At 37.7% G+C, this 23404-nt stretch overlaps 1 protein-coding gene across 2 annotated transcripts; it reads left to right on the top strand.

Annotated features, from left to right (window-relative positions):
- Window positions 1–1711: 1711 nt before the first annotated feature.
- Window positions 1712–21575, top strand: LOC103718085 (tRNA (guanine-N(7)-)-methyltransferase non-catalytic subunit wdr4). Of its 2 annotated transcripts, none has more exons than XM_026808844.2 (11): window positions 1712–1800; window positions 2106–2255; window positions 2462–2626; window positions 6470–6650; window positions 9354–9410; window positions 9518–9588; window positions 14093–14171; window positions 14261–14320; window positions 20187–20290; window positions 20384–20444; window positions 20808–21575. In XM_026808844.2, exons 2-11 carry the CDS (start codon window positions 2122–2124, stop codon window positions 21201–21203), a joined length of 1308 nt encoding a protein of 435 aa, XP_026664645.1. In that variant the 5' UTR covers window positions 1712–1800; window positions 2106–2121; the 3' UTR covers window positions 21204–21575. The 2 variants fall into 2 exon arrangements, with proteins under 2 accessions (XP_026664645.1, XP_008804955.1); XM_008806733.4 differs by having other exon boundaries at window positions 1756–1993.
- Window positions 21576–23404: the final 1829 nt, after the last annotated feature.

Below are 23404 nucleotides of genomic sequence, written 5' to 3'. Positions count from 1 at the left end.
GTTATTAGGTAACCGTCGTGTGATAATATTTTGTCCATGCTATATTGCAATGAATTTAAAATTTTGATTGTTAATTAATACCATAGTCTATTGTGCCAATACTAAGCCCCGGACCGGTTGCTCAACGACAAGAGTCGGTACAGATTCGCATTGTGTCGTGCTCGGCCTATACCGACATAGTAGAGGAGGTAGGGGAGAGGGTAAATAGGAGAAAGAAAAAGAGAGAGAAGGGCGAGAGATGGAGGGAGAGAGAAGGAGGGTGGCAGAGGGTCGTCAGAGGCCGACGACCTGCGAAGGAGGCAGAGGAAGGCTTTGCGGCCAGGTCCCCTATTTGGTGGGGGCCGGATCCCTATTTCCAATGAAATAGGGGACCGACTTGTTTTCCGCCCGCGGAACCCAAAGGAGCGCCCTCCGCGTCGCTCGCCGGCTTCTGTAGGCCCTCCGCTGGTCGGCTTTCACCTTCCTCTCGCTTCCTCCCCTACTTGCTCTCTCTTTTCTTTTTCTTCTCTCCCTTCGGCGGCGACAGATTTTATTTTCGTTGCTGGAACTGTCCCGATCCACTGCTAGAATGGCTCAGTACGGCTGGAACCGCTTGGTTCGGAATAGTTTGCCGCCCTTGATTAATACTTTTTAAATTTTAGGAGTTTAAGTGTAAATAGCGCAAATTTGTAGGGGTGTTTTTGTAATTTTATCTTATTTTTTTTACAACGGCTAGGGTGAATCAGGGGCAGTTCTAAATACACCCCCCCTATTGCTCAGGACACCCCCCAAAAATTAAAAAAAAAATACCCAAACTAACCTTTAGTGTAATTACCATATTGCCCTTGAAATTTTCTCAGTACACCCCCCTTCCTCCTCCTCCGTTTGGTGCTCCGTTCGGCACTGGATCGCCGAACAAAATGCTTCTGTTCGGCTGAACGGTGCCGAACAGAAGGCTTCTGTTCGGCGATCCAGTGCCGAACAGAAGGCTTCTGTTCGGCAACCCTCAACCGAACAGAATCCTTCTGTTCGGCGGAGGGAAGGGGAGGAGGGGTAGGAGGGTGGGGAGGAGGCGGCGGAGGGGTAGTTGGAGGAGGGGGAGGTGGAGGAGGAGGAGGAGGAGGGGGAGGTGGAGGAGAAGGGGGAGGAGGGGTAGGAGGAGGAGGAGGAATGGGAGCAGGGAGGAATAGGGGGTGGAGGAGGAGGCAAAGAAGGGGGAGAAGGCGGAGGGGGATGCAGAGTAAGAGGGGATGGGGATGGGGGGCGGAGGTAGAGGGGTGGAGGAGTAGGAGGAGGGAGGAGGGAGGAGGAGGAGGAGGGTGAATAGGCGGAGGAGGAGGGGAGAGGGAGGAGGAGGAGGAGGGTGAATAGGCGGAGGAGGAGGGGAGAGGGGGAGGAGGAGGATGAGGAGGGGGGAGGAGGAGGAGGCAGAGGCGGGGCGGAGGAGGAGGGGAGAGGGATGAGGGGGAGGCAGAGGTGGGCGGGAAGAGGGGGAGGGGGAGGAGGAGGATGAGGAGGGGGGAGGAGGAGGAGGCAGAGGCGGGGGGTGGGGGTGGGGGTAATTTAGGAATTTTTAATTTTTTAGGGGTGTCCTTAGCAAATGGGGGGGTGTAGAGAGTATTTAATTTTTTTTTAATTTTTGGGGGGTGTCCTGAGCAATAGGGGGGGTGTATTTAGAACTACCCGTGAATCAGGTTCGAGTGAGGTTAGGATCGAGTTGGTCTTAGGTTCACCCAAGGAGCGGCCTATATAGGGCAACCATTCCCTACGGTTCGCCCATTGAACCGCCCAACCGGTCTGTCCATCCGATTTCTTTGCCAGGTCAGATTGCACTTCACTTCATAAACCCTAACGGGCAAAACCCTAGCCCCCTTCAATCATCCCGCCCGTAGCCAATAATTTTCCCTTCGATTCGAGTGGCTGCGGCTTCCAATAATCCGCAAGCGGAGTAGGAGAAGAAGGAATACGAAATTTTCGTTCATTTATTTATTATTCTTTATTTGTTTCGGACTCTGTGAGCTTTGTTCCTTCCTTCTTTTTCTGATTCTTTTCTTGATAAAATTTGAGACTTTCTTAGATATCTATGCCAAAGATTTAAAATTGAACGCGAAAACATGGATTTCTAGGGTTGGGAAGGAGGATATGGAGGAGAATTTGATCGAAGAAGGAGAAAGCAGTAGGGAAGGAGAGGTCGCCCCAGCCTTGATCGCTATCCATCCTCGCGATAAATCCGCTGTTGTTGCAGTTGGACCTGAACTTCGTGTGTTCGATATAGAGTAAATTTTCCACATCTCATGATTCTTATATGAAAGAAAATTTTTTGTTGAGCTGTAGCATGAGATTTGAAAACAAGGAGTCAATTCTGGACGTCTTAGCAAGATTTGATTATTATTACTTTGCATCAATGTAACCTAACAATTCGAAAGAAATGTTTATGAATTTTCTTATGTTATTTTGGTTGTCTTTATTTATTTGAAAACAGAAGGAATTGCCCGATTTCTTTGTCAGATGATTCTGGTGGGCCTTCTCATTCGGACTCCATAAGGGCCATCGGCTTTGGTGCAAATGGAAGTGTTTTTGCATCTGCTGGAGATGACAAGCTTGTTAAGATATGGGCAACTGATTCCTGGCATTGCACAAAGACTGTGTAAGTCTTGTGATTTTCTTATGGCTATTTTTTTTGTTAGATAGGAGCATTTTGGTACATCTTTCCCCTTATTTCTTACTCAGAATAGATACTGGTAACAAAAAAAGCTGATTAGATGCATGCGATAAGATCATATGAATTACCATGCAGTCATTTAAGCTTCACTATTGATCCAAAGGTTTTTGTTTAATCATGCAATGTAAATTTTTCCCCCTTTTCCCCTACAAACATTGAATTGGATGTTTATGTCAGACACCTCATTTTAACTTGTTAGAGTGAAACTCCTTATGGTTAATTAGAACACATTTTACTTGATAGACTTTTGATGTATGCAGGTTGTTTTATAGACTTTTGATGTGTATAGTTTTTGATTTAACAGAGAGGTTATCCAATGAGGTTATCCAATGTTGGCTACAATATAACGCATTTAGGCTCATTCAAATTGTGAATCCACACAATAAATAATGTTGTACAGCATCAAAAATGCCTAAAATGAGAAAATGAAAATTGTGAGGTTCTTCATATGTTTACTGAATGTAAAATATACAAATTTCAATTGGAACATATATTAATGGACTTGGTTCGTGGCTCAAGAGCATTTGAACCTGTTAATCTTGGTCTAGTCATGATCAATGATGTGAAATTTTGGTCTACAAGTATTTTGTCTTGTATTATGCACATGTCTACTATGAAAGGAAGGGGGGATAGGGTTTTTGCAGTTGTTTCTCTGAGAAGAAAGAAAAAGGCATGCATACCTAACTTCTATAGTGTTGCTTTTCATGCCCCTAAGTATTTAGAACATGAGATGCCATAAGTGGGATATTATTGAGCTTTCTTCGCACTTTCCATTGAGTTAATCATCTCAAGAAAGGAAAAGAACTATAGAGGCATCACATCTGGAGTCTGGCTTTGCATGCCTAACTTGGGGAGTTTTCTTTATGTGATATAGTAAACAACTAGCTATAGTAGATAGTAGATATTGCCCAACCATTCAATTTGGTTGCCTAGCTCTATTGGTATTGTGATGCCCCAAACCCAGAGCGTAACAAACGTTGTATACCTGCATGACAGACCATACAAGCATGCAAGGCTATAGATCATATCATAATCTCAAAGCAATAATATTCTTCGATTCTTGAAAATTTATTTAATTATGATCTAAAATAAATCATTCTCATAATCAATTATTCTAGAGTGACATAAGTCAAAATATGCGAACTAATTCAAATCAAATAAATGTTCTAACTAAACTGGTCTAAACTAGAACTCCAATAATTGCGAATATCTTTAGAAGATCTAGCACACTTTTTCAAGTCTTAAGCAATCATGATTCATGATCTGAAAAATATAGAGAGAAAGAGTAATGAGCTAACTAGTCCAGTAAGTAATATAACATCAAAAAAGGGGGTCTAAGCATTCTAAATAAATAAATGATTAAAGAGCATGATACTGACTAGAAATAAATCAATTTTCGAATAATACATATATCTCTTTTGAAATTTTTTATTATTTTCATAAAGTAATACTAGAGACCTAACATAAGGCTATGACCACGTAACTCAGTGGCATGAGTCAGATACAGAATGCACAAAGTGCCAGATACCACTATTCTAATTATCAACAACTCGGTGTCGAAATCAGTTTCTCATATTACAAGTTAATAGGACAAACGAATAATCTTCATTGGCGGGGCCAAATCATAGCCGTGCTGAGAGTACATACATATGAAACAAATTTTATGATTTATCTAGTCATATTTTTCAAATTTTATAGCATAACACATAATATATATATATATATATATATATATATATATATATAAAATACTATTGTAACAATGACATGCCCGACCCATTTAATCAAGTATAAAACAATATCACAATCAAATACAATAAACTAATTATCACTTTACTAAAAATTAGGAAACACACTTTGAAGCATTAGATTACTTACCTCCACTTGGTTTAAAATTCTACTTCAGTTAGACGGGTCAGGCTTGTCTGCTTTAATATTATTAAAATATAATTAATTTTATCATTATCCTAGAAGCCAAGCAAAGTTAAAAATTAAGATACTATTGCGAATATGATCTTATGTCTAAATCAGGATGGAGGAAAAGCAATGTCAATCAGGTGGTGATACCCGACTGCATGGGTCGGTCTGAACAAGATGAACTAAATTGGTCAAAATCAGACATGATTTAAGTGACTCAATGAAGGTCAATGATGACTGAATTCTAAAGAGACCTAATAAAGGGCCGAGGTAACAAGCGGGCCTACTGTCGGAGTATTCGGACGATTTAGGGCCTCTACATTGGAGTCAATTGAGACCCGAACAAAAGGAAGACAGGATCTTAAACCAAGATCCCTGAGCAGTCTTAGAGTGAGAAAGAGGGAGAAGAGGGAGAAATAATATAGAAAACAGAGAAGAAGAAAGAAAGAAGAAAAGAAAAGGAAAGAGAGGAAGAAGAAGAAGAAAGAGGAAGAGGGAGAAGGCCATGGTTAGGTGGCTGTGGTGGTCGTCATTCAGAAGATCAGCAACAAAGGGGTGACCAGCGGCGGCGGTAGGGTGGCCGACGATGAAAAGAAAGGGAAGAAAAGGCCGAAAATTGGGGTTTCGACCCTTCCCTCTCATCCTTCATGATCCCTAGCGATGGGACTCCGGTGACGGCCCAAGGCATCAAAGGGGACAAGTCTCCATCTCCGGCGACAAGTGCCGCCAACGGAGGAGGTCGAAAAAGGACATAAGTGAGGGGCTTTTGGATCGAAAATAGGGGATAAACAGAGCCCCTTCTTTCACAAATTTTTTTTGGCGAAAACTCGGCCAATGACGAGGCTGGTGAACGAGGAAACAAAGGAGAAGAAGATTAAGTTGCTTACCTAGGATTTCAGTGAGGGATGGGCTGCTTTTTTTAGCAAGCACGGAGAGCTTAAGCCATCGGCAATCTAAGAGGAAAGACAAGAAGAACAACGACGGCTACGACGATCTTTCGGTGAGAAAGAACTAGGGAGCTTGAGGGCTTTAAATAGAAGTGGAGGCTAGGCTTATTCTAGCCTCCGACGGAGTTCCTGGTGGAGGAGGACTCTTCCTCCTCCGCCACATTCTACCAGGGCTCTGCCCTGTATTTGATTCTAGATGGGCCTTTGGGCCCTCATTTGGCATCGGGCTGGGTCAGCAAGCCAACCTAACGAGGCTGGGCCTCATAGGTATTCTCCATCATGTCCTCTTGGATAAATAGGTATAAATTCTAAACTTTTGATTTTGTTGGTTTATAGACAATTAGGGTGTTTGCAATCATGGAGAAAAGTGTAAATTCTTAAACCAATATGTTATGCTGTATATGATTTGTAGAATTTCTGCTTAAATATTACTTATATGATTGTAGTTCAACATATTTTGTAAACATTAGAGTTGATATTCTCTCCAATTTGAATGTGAATTAAAGAGGTTCCAGTCTTCTAATCATAGCCATCAGCCATTCATGTATTGTGCAGTGGCCTTGGTTCTAATCATGGCTGTTTATGTATTGCACAACGACTGGGATTCTCGTCACAGCTGTTTGTGTATTTTCACGATGGCTGTAATTGGATGGGTCCCATGTGGTATCAAGTCGTGTGCATTGGAGAGGATCCAAAGTCCTAAACATGTATAAGTAATATTTTTCTTGTATTCTAAAATGTTATGCACTAACACCTAATATCTATATTTTTAGATAAGGGGATCTTACTGTTAGGGAAAATTTTCTCATTACATGGATGCTTTTTTTTTCTTTTTCCATATATTTTCAGTGTATTGAAATATCATATTTTTGTTACTCTTAATATTGCAATGACACCTTTCCAGGTATGCCGAGAAACGAGTGAGCGCAGTTGCAATAAGCCACAATGGCCAATATGTTATATTTGCTGATAAATTTGGACTTGTTTGGGCGATTGCTTTGGGTGAAGATGATGAGGGACAAGCTCCAATTGATAATAAGGCGGTGCCAATTCTAGGTCATTATTGTAGCATTATTACTAGCCTGGTGCGGTTTAAAACAATTGTGTCTTTTCTATTCTTTTTTCTATAATTTGTTACAGTTAACCTTTCCTTATATCAAAAAACTTGTTTTAAAATGCATTTCTTTTTTAATCACACCTACATTTTTGGATTTGTCAATATGCTAAACAATCTATTTGTAGATGTTGATACACCAACTGTAGTGGTTTATCTTCAACGAACATGAATATAAGAACTATTATATTCTGTGCTCCATACAAGTGTGTAGGCTTATTTTCTGCTCCATATTTATACATTAAGTATGTATCAATGTGTTAAGAACAACTAATAAATTGACTTTGGCATTCTTTAGATGCAAGAGTAACACCAAATTGGAGCTTAAATGAATTTGAGATATTTGGCTTATTTAGGACTTTCTGACTCTCTCTCTCTCTCATGTCAGTCTGAAATTTTTTAACGAGTACTCAAAAATTTACTACTGGAATCAAGTTATCAAGGTCTTGTTTCTTTCAGTTATATTGGTTAAGTTATATTATACATTTTGAAATTGCTTAATGGAAGGGGCTAATACACCAACACAATGTCAGGTTTATCAAAATTTGATTTATACGGATTTGAACCTATTGCTCTGTTTGTTTCAAAAGTTAATATCTATTTTATTTGAATTATTATGGCTTATATTGGTTTAAGTCATATTGAAGTATGTAAAAATAAAATTTTTGCTTTGAATAATTAATGCTGGCTAAGTGATATCTAGTTCTCAACAATTTATTTGGCGAAATGAAATCTAATAGTCCTTATGAAAGTTTTGATTCTCTTTATCTATCAACATTATTGTTGTGACTAGTTTTTTTTCCCCCAATAGATCGGTTATTCAACTTTATGAGGCGATATTCATTAGACCTCCTTGTGTTACATGGAGGAAGCAAATGGCAAAAGCATATTAGAATTGATTTAGATGGTGTTTGGATGAACATTGATCTAGCATTTGCTAATAAACTCAGTAAGGAATTAATCAGTGTGTGCGCTTTCTGCACTGGCCAGAGGTTGGCATAATGAATAGACTATTATACAAAAATTTGGTAAAAGAAACATGGCTAATAAGCTTCAATATGCTGCTTTAGTCATTTTTTTATTTTAAACTAATTTTAACATCTTTAGAAACGTAAATAAATTTTAAATTATCTAATGCAGCTCATAGATATATGTTCATTTATATATGTATATGTGTATATATGATGGGTAAGGCCTAAGGCTGGCTTTACATCTCCATCCTTAGAGCCGAAGCCATGCATCTCTCAACTCCATGGGTCCTTAGGGACTCCAATCACCCCCATAAAAGATCGCAGCCATCCATGTGCAACAGACATGCACATGCTGGACTCTGGTATGTATACAGAGGTAGACTAGGATCCAGTCAACTAGATTTGATGTCTGATCTTGTTAGGTGAAATTGGGAGATAGGGATTCAGCATCAAGGATCCAAGCTTCTCCGGTGAATATGGTCTATTACCAAGTGAGTTTTATCAGGTTTTTACCAAATTTATACTTGAGAGGAGTTTTGGTTGAAGTGTAACTGTCATCCCAGTAAGAATAATTCTTGGTCATGAACAGAATGCATACCTTATTCAGTTTCTTTACTCTGGTTCAAATTAATATAACATGATTTCCATTAATTCTCCTATGAAAGCCAAAAAGGGGGGGACCTGGACTTTTATTTCTTTATCTGATCTGGAACAGTAATGCAGATCATTAAATTCTCAGAAAGGGAAAATTTAACTTAAGGTAGAAGCTTTTAACTTAAAACGAGGCCAAATGGAATTCTTATGGTAAAGATAGTTTAAAAGGTTTAGTTTTTAAGATATAAACTTTGGCACATAACATGCATGGTAAACCAGTATAAACTGATATGCATGGTGTGATTGCTCATGCAATTGTACTGTGCTCATATCTGTGTTTAGTAATACTATCACATCATCAAGACCACTACATACTGGAATATAATACCTTGGACTTCACCTACATGAAATGGTCATACCCTTTTTCTTTTCTCATGCTGTGGTCTTTCTTTTTGGATTATCATCTTGTTTAGGGGTTTAACAGATACTCCATTTTATTTTCTTGTTTCATTTAGTCAATCTATTCTGTTGATGATTTATGTTTTCCTTGAAACTATTACAAGTATTGTTTTTGGTACCACTATGGAAGAAGCTTACATTGAAGGCAAGCTCATGTAATATCATTGGAAAGTCCATTTTCTTAATGAGAATTTATAATTTTATATCATTTTGGTCAAAACCATTCTAGGACAAGCACAACAACTCTTTACAGAAAGTTAACCTTTGCAAAGTGGCAATCAGAGAATGTAAAGTTATCTTTAGGAGCAAATTGTTTATAGAGCAAAAGTAACTAAAAGGTGGCTTCAATTACACTTGTTTCTATATAATTTGTTAATACTAAAATATCAGAAGATTTAAGGAATGCTAGAATCCTGTACATGCTCTGCACAAGAGGGAGAAAGCTGTGCACTGTGTATTTTTTCGTCATTTATTTCTTTGAGAATTTGGAGTCCTTTATGATGAAAGTTTCAGACTTGGCTAATCCTTGGAATTTCCATCTTATAGCTTCATGATATGTTATGCAGTAATGGTTTTATCAGATAGATTCTTTGGATTTATATTTGTTTACTTCTACCATACAATTCTAACTTTTACCATTCAACATGCAGAAATTTTCTCCAGATGGACGGTTCATTGCTAGTGCTGATCGAGACTTCAAAATTCGTGTATATTAGCTTCCTTTACAATATAGACAGAATAAAAAAATTTTCTAGCTGTTTTGAAATTATATGTTTGCTGATGACTTGGCATTTCACTATTCTCCAATATGTAGATTACCGCATTTCCAAAAAGACTCCTAAAAGGAGCACATGAAATACAAAGTTTCTGCCTTGGTCATACGGAGTAAGTTGTAACATGCATACTTACATTTTGCTTGTTATTCTACTTATGCTTTTAAAATTTCTAACAACAAATTTACTTAACTATTTTTATAAAGGTTTGGGTCATGTGGAATTCGAGATCACTGTTGACAAACTAATGCAAATCTTACAATATATGATTTTCTCACTGGAGGGATCGATGTTATTTACTAGGAACCATACTCTTCGATGATTAGAAAAAAAAGAATACTTAAGATTTCATTTTTGTGGAATTTTTAATAAAATGATGATATAGGCCACTCAACAAACAACATTTACAGATAGCATTTTACAGCATGAAATTGAAATAGCATGGCACTAGTTCGGTATAGCATATGATATATCAATTCTCACAAATAGTATAACTTCTTTCTTCTGGTAAACAAGGTGGCTGCCCCCCTAGTCCTGCTACATAAACATCCTTAAGCATGCACACAGGCAACTTGGGCAACATGAATTAGAAGATCTTGGCCTAGGTAGTTAAACCGAGTGAATGGCATATCCAGCCAGCTATCTGGTGGCCACCAATCCATTTGCATGTCAGCATCTGGTGGATATCTCTAGTAGAGGGCAAGAGGAATTCCATTCTGCAACCATCTCTAAAATTTCCAGAGACTGTCATTTGGGGGTCTCCTTTGATTCAAAGAGCTAAGTATGATGATGTTAAAGAGCAAAAGAAAGCTCTCTCATGCTGAATCTAGCTTTGCTAGGGGAATTGATGTAGTATACAGGTTTCTAGCCTGGTAGCAAGGATTTGCTCTTTTTTTTTTATGATGAAACTAGCCCCAATAGCATTGGATGCTGCTTGAACTGCCCTTTGAAGTTTTTACCTTGAGCATGTCATGAGTTGGGAGCACCTGATGGAATAGAGGGTCAGAAAGAGGGAGTGGGAGGTAATACAGTATCTCAAGAGTGCTTAAGTGGAGGAAGTGGGCATGTTAATTTTCTTATATTCAATAGCTGGTGGGATAGGTCCTTTAGTGATCATAGTTGTCTAGTCCCTTTACTACTTGAGGAGACACTTTTTTGGAGCCATTTATATCTTGAAACCAAGGTAAAAGATGACTAACTTTATCATTACATATGTTTGATGGTCTGTATGAGCTGTAATGACCCACTAGAGTTCCAAGTAGGATTCAATTTTCCACTTCTAACCTGACCACTCTTGCTAGGGCAAGAGAAAAACATGTGGTCCAATGCCTCAGTGTGTTGGCACATGATACAATAACCCTTTAAGGATATTGGTGTTGTTAGAGCCTAATGTATTTTTCCTTGCTAACAACCTGATGAGGTTCTCAATCTCTGGCAGGGCAATATTTGCCATGAGATTGATGTTCTTAGCTTTTGTCAATCGGCATGACACGAATTGTAGGGAAATTGTAACTAAATTCAAGATTGGTAGCCATTTTAGGTTAAGATAAATAGGAAGGTTTCCCTTATAAATATTGTGCCTTAATGAGTTTATCCTCTTGGTTACTCGAGCTTTTGATGTGATTTCTTTGTTAGTTTATCAAGATGCTTCTATAGAAGAGCCTTGTAATTTTGTCCCCAAATTTTAGCGAGGTAGAATTGAGACTTTTGTCACTAGATGATCTCATGTATTTGAGTCATTGATGCCAAGTGGGGAGGCTTCTTAAGGTGGCCATCTACTCCAATGATAATGCCTCCTTAGTCATTTCCGTAACCTTATAAATCAAGGATTATCTTTCAATCTTTAATGACCATTTGAAGATGTTACTAAATTCAACTACATAAAGGCAATTCTTGTTGGTCTAAGTAGTTATGAAACCTTGACAATAAGTGATATTGCATGGAGTTGTCCATGCTTGGCTAACCATGTCGCAAGACTTTGGGTACTCTAATGAGAAATTCTTAAAGAAAATAGGTTAATTGGAGAGAAAGGCAAGTAAAATAGGACGGTGATTCTATGTAGCCCTAGGTAAAAGTTTGACTTGGTTGTTCGTGAATTTCTCCACCAAACTTGCGATTGCAAGCACCCACCCTGTCAATTCTCTCCCACACTCTGGCCTAACCATCTAGGTTATTATGCTAGGTTAGTTGAAAGCTAGAATACCCAAGGTTAATGAACCCGTTATTTTCTAGGAACAAGGCTTTAGTACAGCTCTATATTGGTTATGCTGAATCAGTTAATACTTGAGATGTCCTTTTTATTAATACAAAGAAATGGTGCTAGTTGTTGTGATTGCACCATCAACCATATTGTGTATCGATACAATAAGATAGGCACATTGCTGTGCTGGACCAACAACCATGTTGTGTATTGATACAATAATATAGGTATGTCGCTGTATTGGAAACAGCCTCTCTAGTCTTTTGACTAGAGTTTTTCTGAGGTGCCTCAACCCCCATTTTGGCACCCGTGGGTGCTGACCTTGGTTGATTTGCTCTCCTTTGTTGGGATTATCATCATTTCAAGATTATGTTTTTTTCCTGGTAAAGGGTGATCTAATATGGCACCCATTATGTTTGGCAAAGTTTTGACATTTGACATTTCCCAAAACTATTATAAGGAGCACCATTAACGGACTAGCCTTGTTTGCTTGAACTGTTATCTTTACCACTGCAAGGAGATTGATCGAGCTCTTGAAGTAGGGAAAGAGAACAAGATTCCATGTTAGCGGTGGGTTAAGATTGTGCCACATGTTGGGCAATGATAGATTTGTCTATCTTTCGAAAAGAGGCACCAATATCGGTTGTTGCATCCATCTTCCTTTTGGCTTTAGCTCCACCTTTATAATACCTTTTTTTTGTCCTTGCCATTTGAATTTGATGGGCCATGAGCTGAGCTATTGATCTTGATCTTTATGGTCCCAATATATTTTTCTCCATCTTTGTAGAGGGAGAACTTTGTTGTTTACTCTTTTTGACCTTTTTAGAAATATGGCCAGAGTCTACTCGTCCATACAAAACAAGACATAACCACCCTCCTTCAATCATGATTACAATCATTCACTAAAGTGTTGTACTAGTGACCTTATTCGACCAAGTTGTCTTGCTAGACTTGTGCTCTCTTATAGCTCTGCTCTTTTGCCCTTGTTGACTATGATTATGTAGCCAACTACTTACCCTTGCCAACTATCCTTTTGTTGCACCTTTTGGTCATGGTTGGCTTGGATCACTTGTCTTGACTAAGTTTATATTTTGCTAATCCAACAACCCTCAGTTTCGTTTCCTAGAAGATTTGTTAACTTGGAAGACTTCTCTCTTTTTCCTACATTTGCGTTCAAATTTTAGGGTTGTTTGGAGCCCTGTAGTTGAAGTTGCAATGCAAATTAAGTCGCGTTGCAACTTAAGTTGCAGTAGTTGATTTACATGGAAGCTCGCTTCTTGTGTTTGGAGGACAGTTTGGAGAAAAGAATGGCAAGCACCAATGTGAAGGGAGGAGGTGACAGTGGATGCCTTGAGGAGGGTAAAGAAGGTGAATGGCACATAATAGTGTAGACATGGAGGGGGTTGGTGACAGAGGAGAAGGTAGAGTAGAGAGGGAAAGGAAAGAGAGAAAATTCTTTTTATTACATGCTCAAGCAGCTGCAACTCGTCCTACGGCCCTTTTGACTATGTGTCAACTAATTACTGTGCAATTTGAATTGTAGGGATTCCAACAAGCAAGCTAGCTTGTACCTGGAACTTGAGCTGCATGTAGGGCTGCGAATGGGTTGGGTTGGATTGGGGCTGCTTGACCCTGACCTGACCCAGTTTCATATACAGGTTTTGATATTGGACCCAAACCCAATCCAGTAGATGATCGGGTTGGGTCCATGGAAAATATTTTAGACACAACGAGTTGTTCGGATCGGATTAGAGTCATATATGATCAAGAGTCACTAGGGATACTCACCAACCGGTCTCATCTTGTCCAAGTAAACCATAAGTTCTAACGATGACAATGCAAATCTTGCAAAAAACTCTTCATGAATTAGTGGATGACAAATGTTTTTCCTCATTTTTACAAACTTCAGAGTATCTAGAAGGAACATGTTCTGTCATGTTTGAGCTGAGTCTTCGTATCATTGAAGTGGTCTGAACTATGATACTTGGAACAACCACGTGAAGTTGGTACAAAGAGTGTCATACACATGATCATCATGAAGGCTGTATGCATATCGGAGAATATTGGAGGGAAAGCAGGAGTCTCCTAGAATATTATTCTACATTTTATGAAGGAATGTGGTCAAGTAAGTTTTGCAAACTGATTGCTGATCCTTAATTGATCTCCAGTCTATGCCATGGCATTCTTCATATCTGTAATGGTTCTCAAGGACAGTACATTTCAGATAAAATTGTGGAAAGCTAACATTTGTCTCTGAGCAAAATATGTTTACATCTTTATAGCACACAACCATCTGATTGTTTATGCCAGCAACTATTGCTAATATGTATTGAATGATTAATCTGAATCAGGGTAAGAAATGCCATTTTAGTACTTGGTATGTACGGACTCATGGTTGTTTTTATTCTATTGACAGCTTCGTCTCATGTCTTGCCTTTGCATGTCCTTTAGATTATCCTCAAGGATTCCTTTTATCTGGTGGCGGTGATTCAACTGTACGTACATTCGGTGGCAGAAGAATGTAAAAGTCTTACTTGTGACCATTGAGATGTAAACCTGACACCATTTCGTTTTGCTTTTGTAGGTTCGTTTGTGGGATTTTATTTCTGGGCACCTTCTTCATACTTATGATTTTGAAACACAGGTAATAGACCATGAACCCTTTGTTTTGAAGTAGAGAGTATGTTTTTGTTGCATGTCTAGCTTGTGGAATGACCTTCTCTACCTTGATGAAAGGCTCTCATGATTTTGAGGTCTGTACGTGTATCTCTTATTGCCATTGTATGCTAGAATGCATGTTTATCCTCCATCCCTCTTAAATGTCTTGTTCTTCTCACATCTACATGTTTGGGAACAATTCACTACTTGCATGCTGAAAGGGTGCTATATTGGATATAACTAAAACATAAATTTTTGATATAAGGGGTGAACAATCATGCTTCTTTTCTCATTTAGTTTATTTCTTTTCTCCCTTAGGACATTGGGAAGCTACACTCTTAGGGGCTTTTTGGATGCTCTGATTAGTTATCCATTGGATAACTTCCCATCTAACACGGAATTGAGAAAAAAGTTGGGCAAACAGAAAAATTCAGGGATTATCAGAGGCCCACAGAACCAGAAAAACCAGAGAAATTTTTGATAAATAATTTGGTTGAAAAAGGTCAGCTATAGCTAATTTTATATGGACATTTTCTATCCCTGGTTTTTGACATATAAGATGAGAAAACTTCCTTGATCAGAGGTACAAGATCTTCCCAATCATTTGAATAGTTACATTGGACGAAAAAGGAAAGAAAAAAAATATTTTAGTTAACAGAAGAGAAGAAAACGCTATAAATAGATATTTATAAATTCTCAAAGGTATTCCCTATGGTTCATCCATACCTATTTACAAAAGCAATCTCAAACTTAGGTCATTCATCCCAGGCCTTTAGGAAGACATAGAATTCAAATACAACATGCAGTTGAACTTGTGACATCCTACGGAACCAACTTTGACCACAAAAATACAAAAGGAACTCTTAAGGAGTGGCTTTACCCTCATATCCTATCTTAATGGAATGACAGTTTGCTAATAGTTTTGACACTTGGAGAAAAGCTCATTACCCTTTTCATCCGATGTCTGATTTGAGTAATTCAAAATGTGTATTGGAAAGATTATTAGAATGCCATCTAGAATCCCTAATTCAGAGAGTCTAAGTTGAAGGTGAACCAACACAATAGCTTTTGTTAGGTCATTCCCTATGGTTCCCTATGGTGAACCAACACGATAGCTTCTGTTAACTAAGGAGTTACCTATTTCCTAAGCAATCTCAAACTTAGGTCATTCATCCCAGGCCTTTAGGGAGACATAGAATCCAAATACAACATGCAGTTGAACTTGTGACATCCTACAGAACCAACTTTGACCACAAAAATACAAAAGGAACTCTTAAGGAGTGGCTTTACCCTCATATCCTATCTTAATGGAATGGTAGTTTGCTAATAGTTTTGACACTTGGAGAAAAGCTCATTACCCTTTTCATCCGATGTCTGATTTGAGTGATTCAAAAATGTGTATTGGAAAGATTATTAGAATGCCATCTAGAATCCCTAATTCAGAGAGTCTAAGTTGAAGGTGAACCAACACGATAGCTTTTGTTACTACTCATATTGCACTAGTTTCTGTTGATGGTCTTTATCTATGGTTCTTGCTCTTGGACTGCGAATTATACCCCGTTAGTTTTCTCTTGGACACAAGGCTAGTCAAAGCCGTACCTGTACCCAATGGTGTGACTCTAGTGAATATGATTTAGGGTTAAGGATACACATTGGGTAGCTTGGGCTGGCCTAAGGTGGTGATAGGCCCCGAGTTGCTAGATTCTTGGCCTAAGCTCTGCTTAGCATGTATTTAACCACCAATACATCGCCCAGGCTGACCAATGATCAATACATGTGCTTAGGGTCTTAGGATAAAATTGGGTTGGCCTAAGTTAGCTTTAAAACTTCATTTTAGTGGTAACATATCTAAGATGCATAAGGATCTCTTTTACCTCTTATATCATGATTATATGATACCAAAATCACCTCAATGATTTATATGTATCTTGTGATTGGAGGAAAGATTCATAAAATGACCATCAATGTTGCTTATCTTATATATGCAAGATTCCATATTGTGTTTATACTCTGTATATGATATATTGGCTGATATGTATACATATACATGCTATATAAATGTTGGACTGGCTTGGGCTGGTCCATCGGGCTATGAAAACATTATCAAGACCCCAAGCTAAGTCCAATTCAAAATTGGGCCAGGAATTTTTTGCTCAAGTTCATCCCAACCCATGAAGATATTGTCCAATGTATATACATACATGCGCACACAGAAATATATGTATCAATACATACATACGTATATACGTACGCAAACACATATGCACATACTTACAATACATATGTATGTCTATACACCCACACACACATATATAGTTGGATTATATATTTTACGCTAACTCCTTAAAAATGATATAATGATATTAAAATTATTGATAAGCTATCCAAATTGAAGATCCAGACCGTTAAACATGATCTACACTATAAAAAATGCCTAGAAACCAAAATGTATATATTTTCGTGGTCTATAACCTATACATCAAATCAGTACAAAAACGAATGGTACCATTTACACTAGTGTGATAAAATATATGATAGTGTAAATAAATTGAAAATTCACTTTATGGATCCTAATGTAGACATCTTAGAACATAACTAAAGTTTAATTCACTAGGTTTTGATGATTAGATCATAGTAAAATACAGCATCTTGTTGTTAAAATTGTTTGTTTTGACACCTGATGATTAGACTAGAGACTACCAAAATACATGAATGTTAGTTTCTAGGCATTTTTATAGTGTAGATCATGTTTGACATTCTAGATTTTGAGTTTGGACAGTCCATATTTGGTTTTGAATTGTTAATTCGATTTTCAAGGAGTTAACACTTAAAGTGTGTAGCACAACTCATATATATGTATTTATATATATATTTGGACTTTGCTCCTCTTGAGAGGGGAGAGTATCTAAACCTTTCGACTCCAAAAGCAGAAAATGGGACATTCAAATTGAAGATCCACACCATTGTTCATGGTCTATGGAACTAAAAATGCTTAGAAACCAAAAATCATGATGTGGTATCTCACCTATGCATTAATGGATAACATGACTCGAGACCATGTTTTGCTATGATCTAAGTATTAAAGTCTATCCGTTTTCTATCTATATATGTTTAACATGTGTAGTTCGTGACTAATAAGGTGGATTCTTAATTTAAATACTGTTGTATTTTAGAATACTAGTACAATGAAAGCTGTTTATTTTTGTATCCATATGATACATAGATTAAAGACTATCAAAATATTTGATTTTTTATTTCTAAATATTTTTAATGGTGTAAATCATGGTCAATGGTGTAGATCTTTGATTTGGATACTCTATTATTGATTTTAGACTCGAGAGGAGTAGATACCCTCTCCTCTTGAGACGAGCATAGTTCCTATATACATTTATGTATGTATTACCTATACATATACATAAATATATACATATACATACATATTAGTTTGTATATTTGTAAATACTACATGTATAGCCACCACCATGATAGGTTAAGGGGTCTTGACCCAGACGTGACCCGACCTATTGGTAGATCACGTAGGGTAAATGGGTTTGAGTCAAGATTGCCACACCTAATTTATATGTTGTGGCCAAAACCTTTTCTTGCCTAAACTAAACCTTCAATGAACACTGGGAATTATGCGATGTACCATCTATGTGCTCATGATATTGGAATAGTGGATTATTATGTCATAGACATTCATGTACTCATTATCCTTCTTAGTATACTCATCCTTTTTTGCTGTCTTATCCATCCAAACTGCTATTTGTTGTAACATCACCCCTCCTTTCATTTATTATTCTACCTTTAGTGAATGGTTCATAGGCTTCATTTTTTGCTAGTTGGTCTTGGGTGGTTGAACTGGCAACATGATCATTTGCCAAATAAAGTATTCCAAAACTGACTCTATTAGTAGAGATTTCTTGCCGTATTGCTGTGTTTGGTTGCAACTAAATTCCAATGTCAACATTGCTCCCTGTATCTTCCATCATACTATAGTTTTATTTTCATAGGGATCATTTTAATTTTTCTTTATTGAATCAATCATCTCTCATACCACCAAGAAGCAGAATTCCGTAGGCTTGTATTTGCTGACATAGATCTGTCAGGAGTCATTTTTTTGTGTCCAATTGCTTGTGCATTCCTCTGATCTTTGTGTTTCTTGAATGGTTTTCATTCAGATTATCTCTTTTATTATTTCTCTGCCGTCCATCTTCTTCCATCTAGCATGCTAAAGCTCCTATAAATTCGTCTTCAGCTGCCATTCCCTAGAAGAAAGCTAATCCTTGTCTCACTAATCATATCAATGTGTCTCGCTAATCTCTGAGTTTCTTACATCTCCTTCTGATTGTGCTTTTCTGATCAGGATGGTAGCTGGTCTCGTGGGTGTAGGTGTATCCAATGTTTCTTTCTTCTCAGTATCTTCCCACTTTTTCCCTTCCTCTGCATATGGTTGCTGATGTAGATCCATAATTGTATTTAATTCTCGTCTCCTTTTTCATTTAATGAGCATGGTCTTTTAGTTGCCATGAGGGAAAACTCATACCTGAGGCAATATGGACGCAATGGTGCCCAAACAAAGTTCCACCGATAAACAGGGAATTAGTAACATAGTATATGCAGAGAATTATAAACCAATAAATGGAAAAATAACAAGAAATCTAAGGACAGCAATTGTTCTTTTATTAATTATTGTCCTTGTCTCTTTCATAAAACAGAAATTTAAAAATGCCATGGGAGAGAAAGGGTGTCATTATCAAACCTTCCATAAGATCGAAGTACTAAAATGCACAGAAAGCATAGTAGAAAATTTACAGAGCTAATTACAATCTCTGTGGCTTGCCTGTTCAATGGCACCAAACAGGTTGCCATACCAAGGAAAACTAGAGAAGTTCAGCCGGTGCAATTTCCTTTAAGGAAGCTTTCCCCTTTCTTTCCTTTTCACTTATTTATTGAATCCCTTTATTGGCATACCTGCATCCCCATTCTATGGCTTCGTGTTTCTAAAAGTTGGAAGAAAATGCGAGTGATGGTGGTAGGAAATGATGCTAGGGATTGCAATAGTTCTCCCCCCCTCTCTCCCCCTGCAAGGAGCAGAACACCAGTAGGTTGCAATGCGGTGCAAAATGTTGGGCTGACCAGCATAGGTCGAGCTTGTTTCCCCAATAAGTTTCCGTATGAAGCTGCCTAGTGTGAAACCCTATTTCGACCAAGAAATGTGTTTCTTAAAATCTATGATTAGAATCCCTCATGCCGGAGCTTTTGTCTTTTGATTTTGCACCATATGTTTGGACCATTTTTGACATTTGTATGCTAACCACCCTTCTGACAGACATTGAGGGAACACTTTACTGCGATTTTCCCAAGAAACACAATTTTCACTGCTTGGCTGAACATTAATACTTCATGGAACTAGAAGAAATCTACTTCTTGGCTTTTAAGAGAGTGATGAGACATGAAACAGAATAAAGGAAAATTCCTTGGAAGAATCAAAAATTAAGATTTAAGAAATTTAAATTTCTGGGACCCCTGCCCCCAAAAAAAGAAAAATGGGAAAAGAAACATAGGAGTGGTAACTCTTCGCAGAAATTATTCGTAAAGAAAAATGATATCTAGCAGCTAGTGACAAGGCTTAATGACAATGGTTATGGATACCATTTTCTGTATATGACCTTTGATTCATTGGAATATGCATCTGCATGCATGTTGTTGCATTTGTGTTCATCGGACTGTTACATTTTGTGACATTTTATTGGTGTATATCTGTTGCATGTAACTATTGAGGCCTTTTTTTTCTTTTTCGCAATCCTTGGTACCTTCTTTTTCTGAACTGTTTGTTTTGCCATTTAAAGGCAGGATTAGTCAAGTCTAATGGCACAGAAATAAAGGGTTGTTCAGCAGTCATTGATATACGTGCCTCTTGTGATGGTTCGTTAATTGCTGTAGCCATTCAAAGGCAAGTTTACCATATATTCTTTTTGAAATGTTAAATTTCAACTCCAGCATGCTTAATATTTACCGGATTGGATGCATATATGACAATATGCAGCTTGCATGGGATAATCCTTCTGAATTGTGACTTTTCAAGCAGAACTCTTTCCATTGCCAAGGTAAGAACTAAAAATTAAAAAAGAACTAATAGAACTGTTTTTGAATCAATAAAAAAAGTTGGACTGTATGTAGTTATTTATATTTATTTTTCTATTAAGGCCCATCACATTTCACTACACTGTTATTTGCTCCTTTTTATCAAATTACACCTTGGTTGGTCACTTTTGCTTTGTGACGGGAAAGGGTTTTTTATTTCCTGAATAATACTTTTCAGGTCATAATAGTTTAGCTATCTGGCTGTTGCTAAGCAATTACCATTACCATGGCTTTTGAAGATTGACAACTTGGATTCCATTTTGTTCTTCTAACTCCTAGCACTGTTGCCTTCAATCTCATTATTATAGTGCTTTTGTTTCTTCTAGGTTGTTACCATGGAAGAAAGTTATGTTCCCACAAGCTTAGGATTGAGTGATTTATCAAAACACTTGTGGATGGTCATGGGTGTATCAAATATACCTACTTTGGGTACTGCAATGTTGTTGTCCTGTGTCAGGGTCATGTCTAGTTTCTGGAAAGACCCTTCAGATTCTTCTGTTCATAATCCAGTGATTATGGGAGACAGCGAAGTACCAGGCGGTGAGAAACTTCTTGAAAAGTTGCAGGGAAGTTTAGATGTTGCAGCGGAAGAGGCAACATTAGCAGCAACTGCAGCAGCAGTCAAAACCTCAATGCATAATTTGTTGATAAAAAAGCAGTATTCTGTCGAGAAAAGAGAATTGCGGAAAAGGAGTAGGAATGATAAGAAGCTCAAGCAGTAGTTATTTGAGAGAAAGGGAAGGTGCCGCAACCCTCCAACCTCCACAGTCCAAATGCATGGGGGCCATGGTTGGAACCCAGAACCAGCACTTTTTACATGAAGGGGTATGAGAAGCTGTGGCAGCACCTAATTCACCAAATAGTAGTTCTAACGCATGAACATCTTTCCTAGATGTATCTTATTTTTAAAATTCTGAACATGTGTAATCATGTAACTTTAGCTTCAGCAAAATATCTTGTTGGACTGAAATTGTTATCTGGCTTTTGGCCATGGCATACTTCATTATGTTCTTGAGAAGTTATATATGTGGATTGCCAGATTTCAATTGGACTTGCTCACCATGAGTTCAATAAATTGACAACTGCTTTGTGAACACCCAACTGATTGGCCTTGTCCTCGGTTACAGGTCATCAACAGGCAAAAGTTTGCTTTCAGAGCTACTGTTCTGCTTGGCATGTCATTTTTCATGTCCATCTCTGTCTCAGGATTTTTGATTTTTGATAGGCAAAGTATTATCAAAGCAATCGACTGTCTGATTTGACAACAAAATCTAACATTGCATGTGGCTTTAAATATTTCTCATGTGTCTGCAAGTGATCACGCTTTAACTCAGGCCGCTGTATATATTTTACTTTTTCTCATCCTCCTCATTCATTAACTGATGACACTAAAGCCCTTTTATTCAGCTTAGATTTGTAGTGCCTTGTCAACGCTGTCAAAACTTTGATTGTTGCCAAGATAGCCAAGGACTGGCATTCATTGTAAATATTCAAATGACTCAATACTCATGGATGGTTCATTTTTCCAGTGGTAGCCACCTGATGGTGAGTTCCCTGTAAATTTTTGAGGTGCGCTCCTGTTTTAATCATCTCATCTATGAATATATTGATCTTTGAATGGCTGGTTAGTGCATGGGATGAAGCCAGACAGTAGATTGAATAAACTAGCCAGAAGCTAATGCTTGATAGTCCTCAAGCGCATCTGTTACAGTCTGGAAATTTGTTCTATTGAGATTACACTAAACATTGAAGTCTATGAACTACTGAAATTTGAAACTCAAAGCAAACAAGTATAAAGGAATCAGAAGTTAGTAATTTTTATCATTTAGAAGTGAAACTTCTGTTTTGGTGATTCATATCTGCAGATCGCCAAGCGGAACAAGTACGGATAAAATTAGTCAAAAACACCAATGCAAGCTTTCTGTGATTGAGCCCCAATTCTCATGCAAAAATTTCTGGGAGATGTCTCCGAGTTTAATGTTCAACCTTGTTTGATCTATCTGAGCTTATCTTTGTTGTTTGGGTGTATGTTTACATTTAGAGTCAAGCTCAATGCTAACATCAATGCTCAAGTAGTTCATGGTTATTCATTATGGCTGGTAAAGCTTGAGATTATCCATCTTTGGCATGAGAATTGCGATTGGCACATGCCCAACATGATGATATAAAGAAGTTATCTTACAAGAAAAGTAGATTAAGAATCACCTGTTTTGAATTTTCTCAAACAAAAATAAGGGGTGAAAAGAATCATCAATCTGGAGGTTGAGAAATTTGAGTCATCGACTCTCTAGGAGATTAGGTTATGTATCCGGACATCTTCCCATGAAGATAATGTCAACTATAGACAGATTTTCATGTCTAGCTGTGTATGAGCCTATGTCAGTCCTCCAAAAAACTGGTACAAATTGCAGATTTGCCTGCACAACTCTTAGGTTTTATTAGAATATTTTGGTTGAAAGTAATCTAGAGAAACGAAATGCTTGTAGATTGTGCGTTGAATTAAATATCTCCTTAAATAGATTACAATATAAAAAAAACAGCCCAGTGCATGGGACTCCTACAATTATATGGACAGATCTATGTGACCTTACTCCTGGATGTAGGAGTGGCTGTTTTAATATTTTGAACCTATGACATTAAAGTCATAATAGAGCAATCTTATCATTATGCCAAAACTCACTCTCTAAGTAAATAGTACAATGTAACATTTCTTATTTGCTTTCCAAATAATTAATTAAAAACAAAGGATCCACAAGTTCACCATCAACATTTGATTTATTGAAATCTTATCACAAAAAAAAAATCCTAGCAAAAGATTTGCAATGCTGAAGCATGTTTTTGGTTCAAGTCCATAAAACTGAAACTCTTTAAGGGATAAAATTAACGTATACCTACTTTGCCCCACCTTTATAGTCCTTACATA

This window comes from Phoenix dactylifera, unplaced genomic scaffold (assembly GCF_009389715.1).
Source record: "Phoenix dactylifera cultivar Barhee BC4 unplaced genomic scaffold, palm_55x_up_171113_PBpolish2nd_filt_p 000085F, whole genome shotgun sequence".
In the NCBI taxonomy this organism is placed as follows: domain Eukaryota; kingdom Viridiplantae; phylum Streptophyta; class Magnoliopsida; order Arecales; family Arecaceae; genus Phoenix; species Phoenix dactylifera.
The sequence above is the reverse complement of the archived record's forward strand: the minus strand, read 5'-3'. Positions and strand labels throughout refer to the sequence as shown.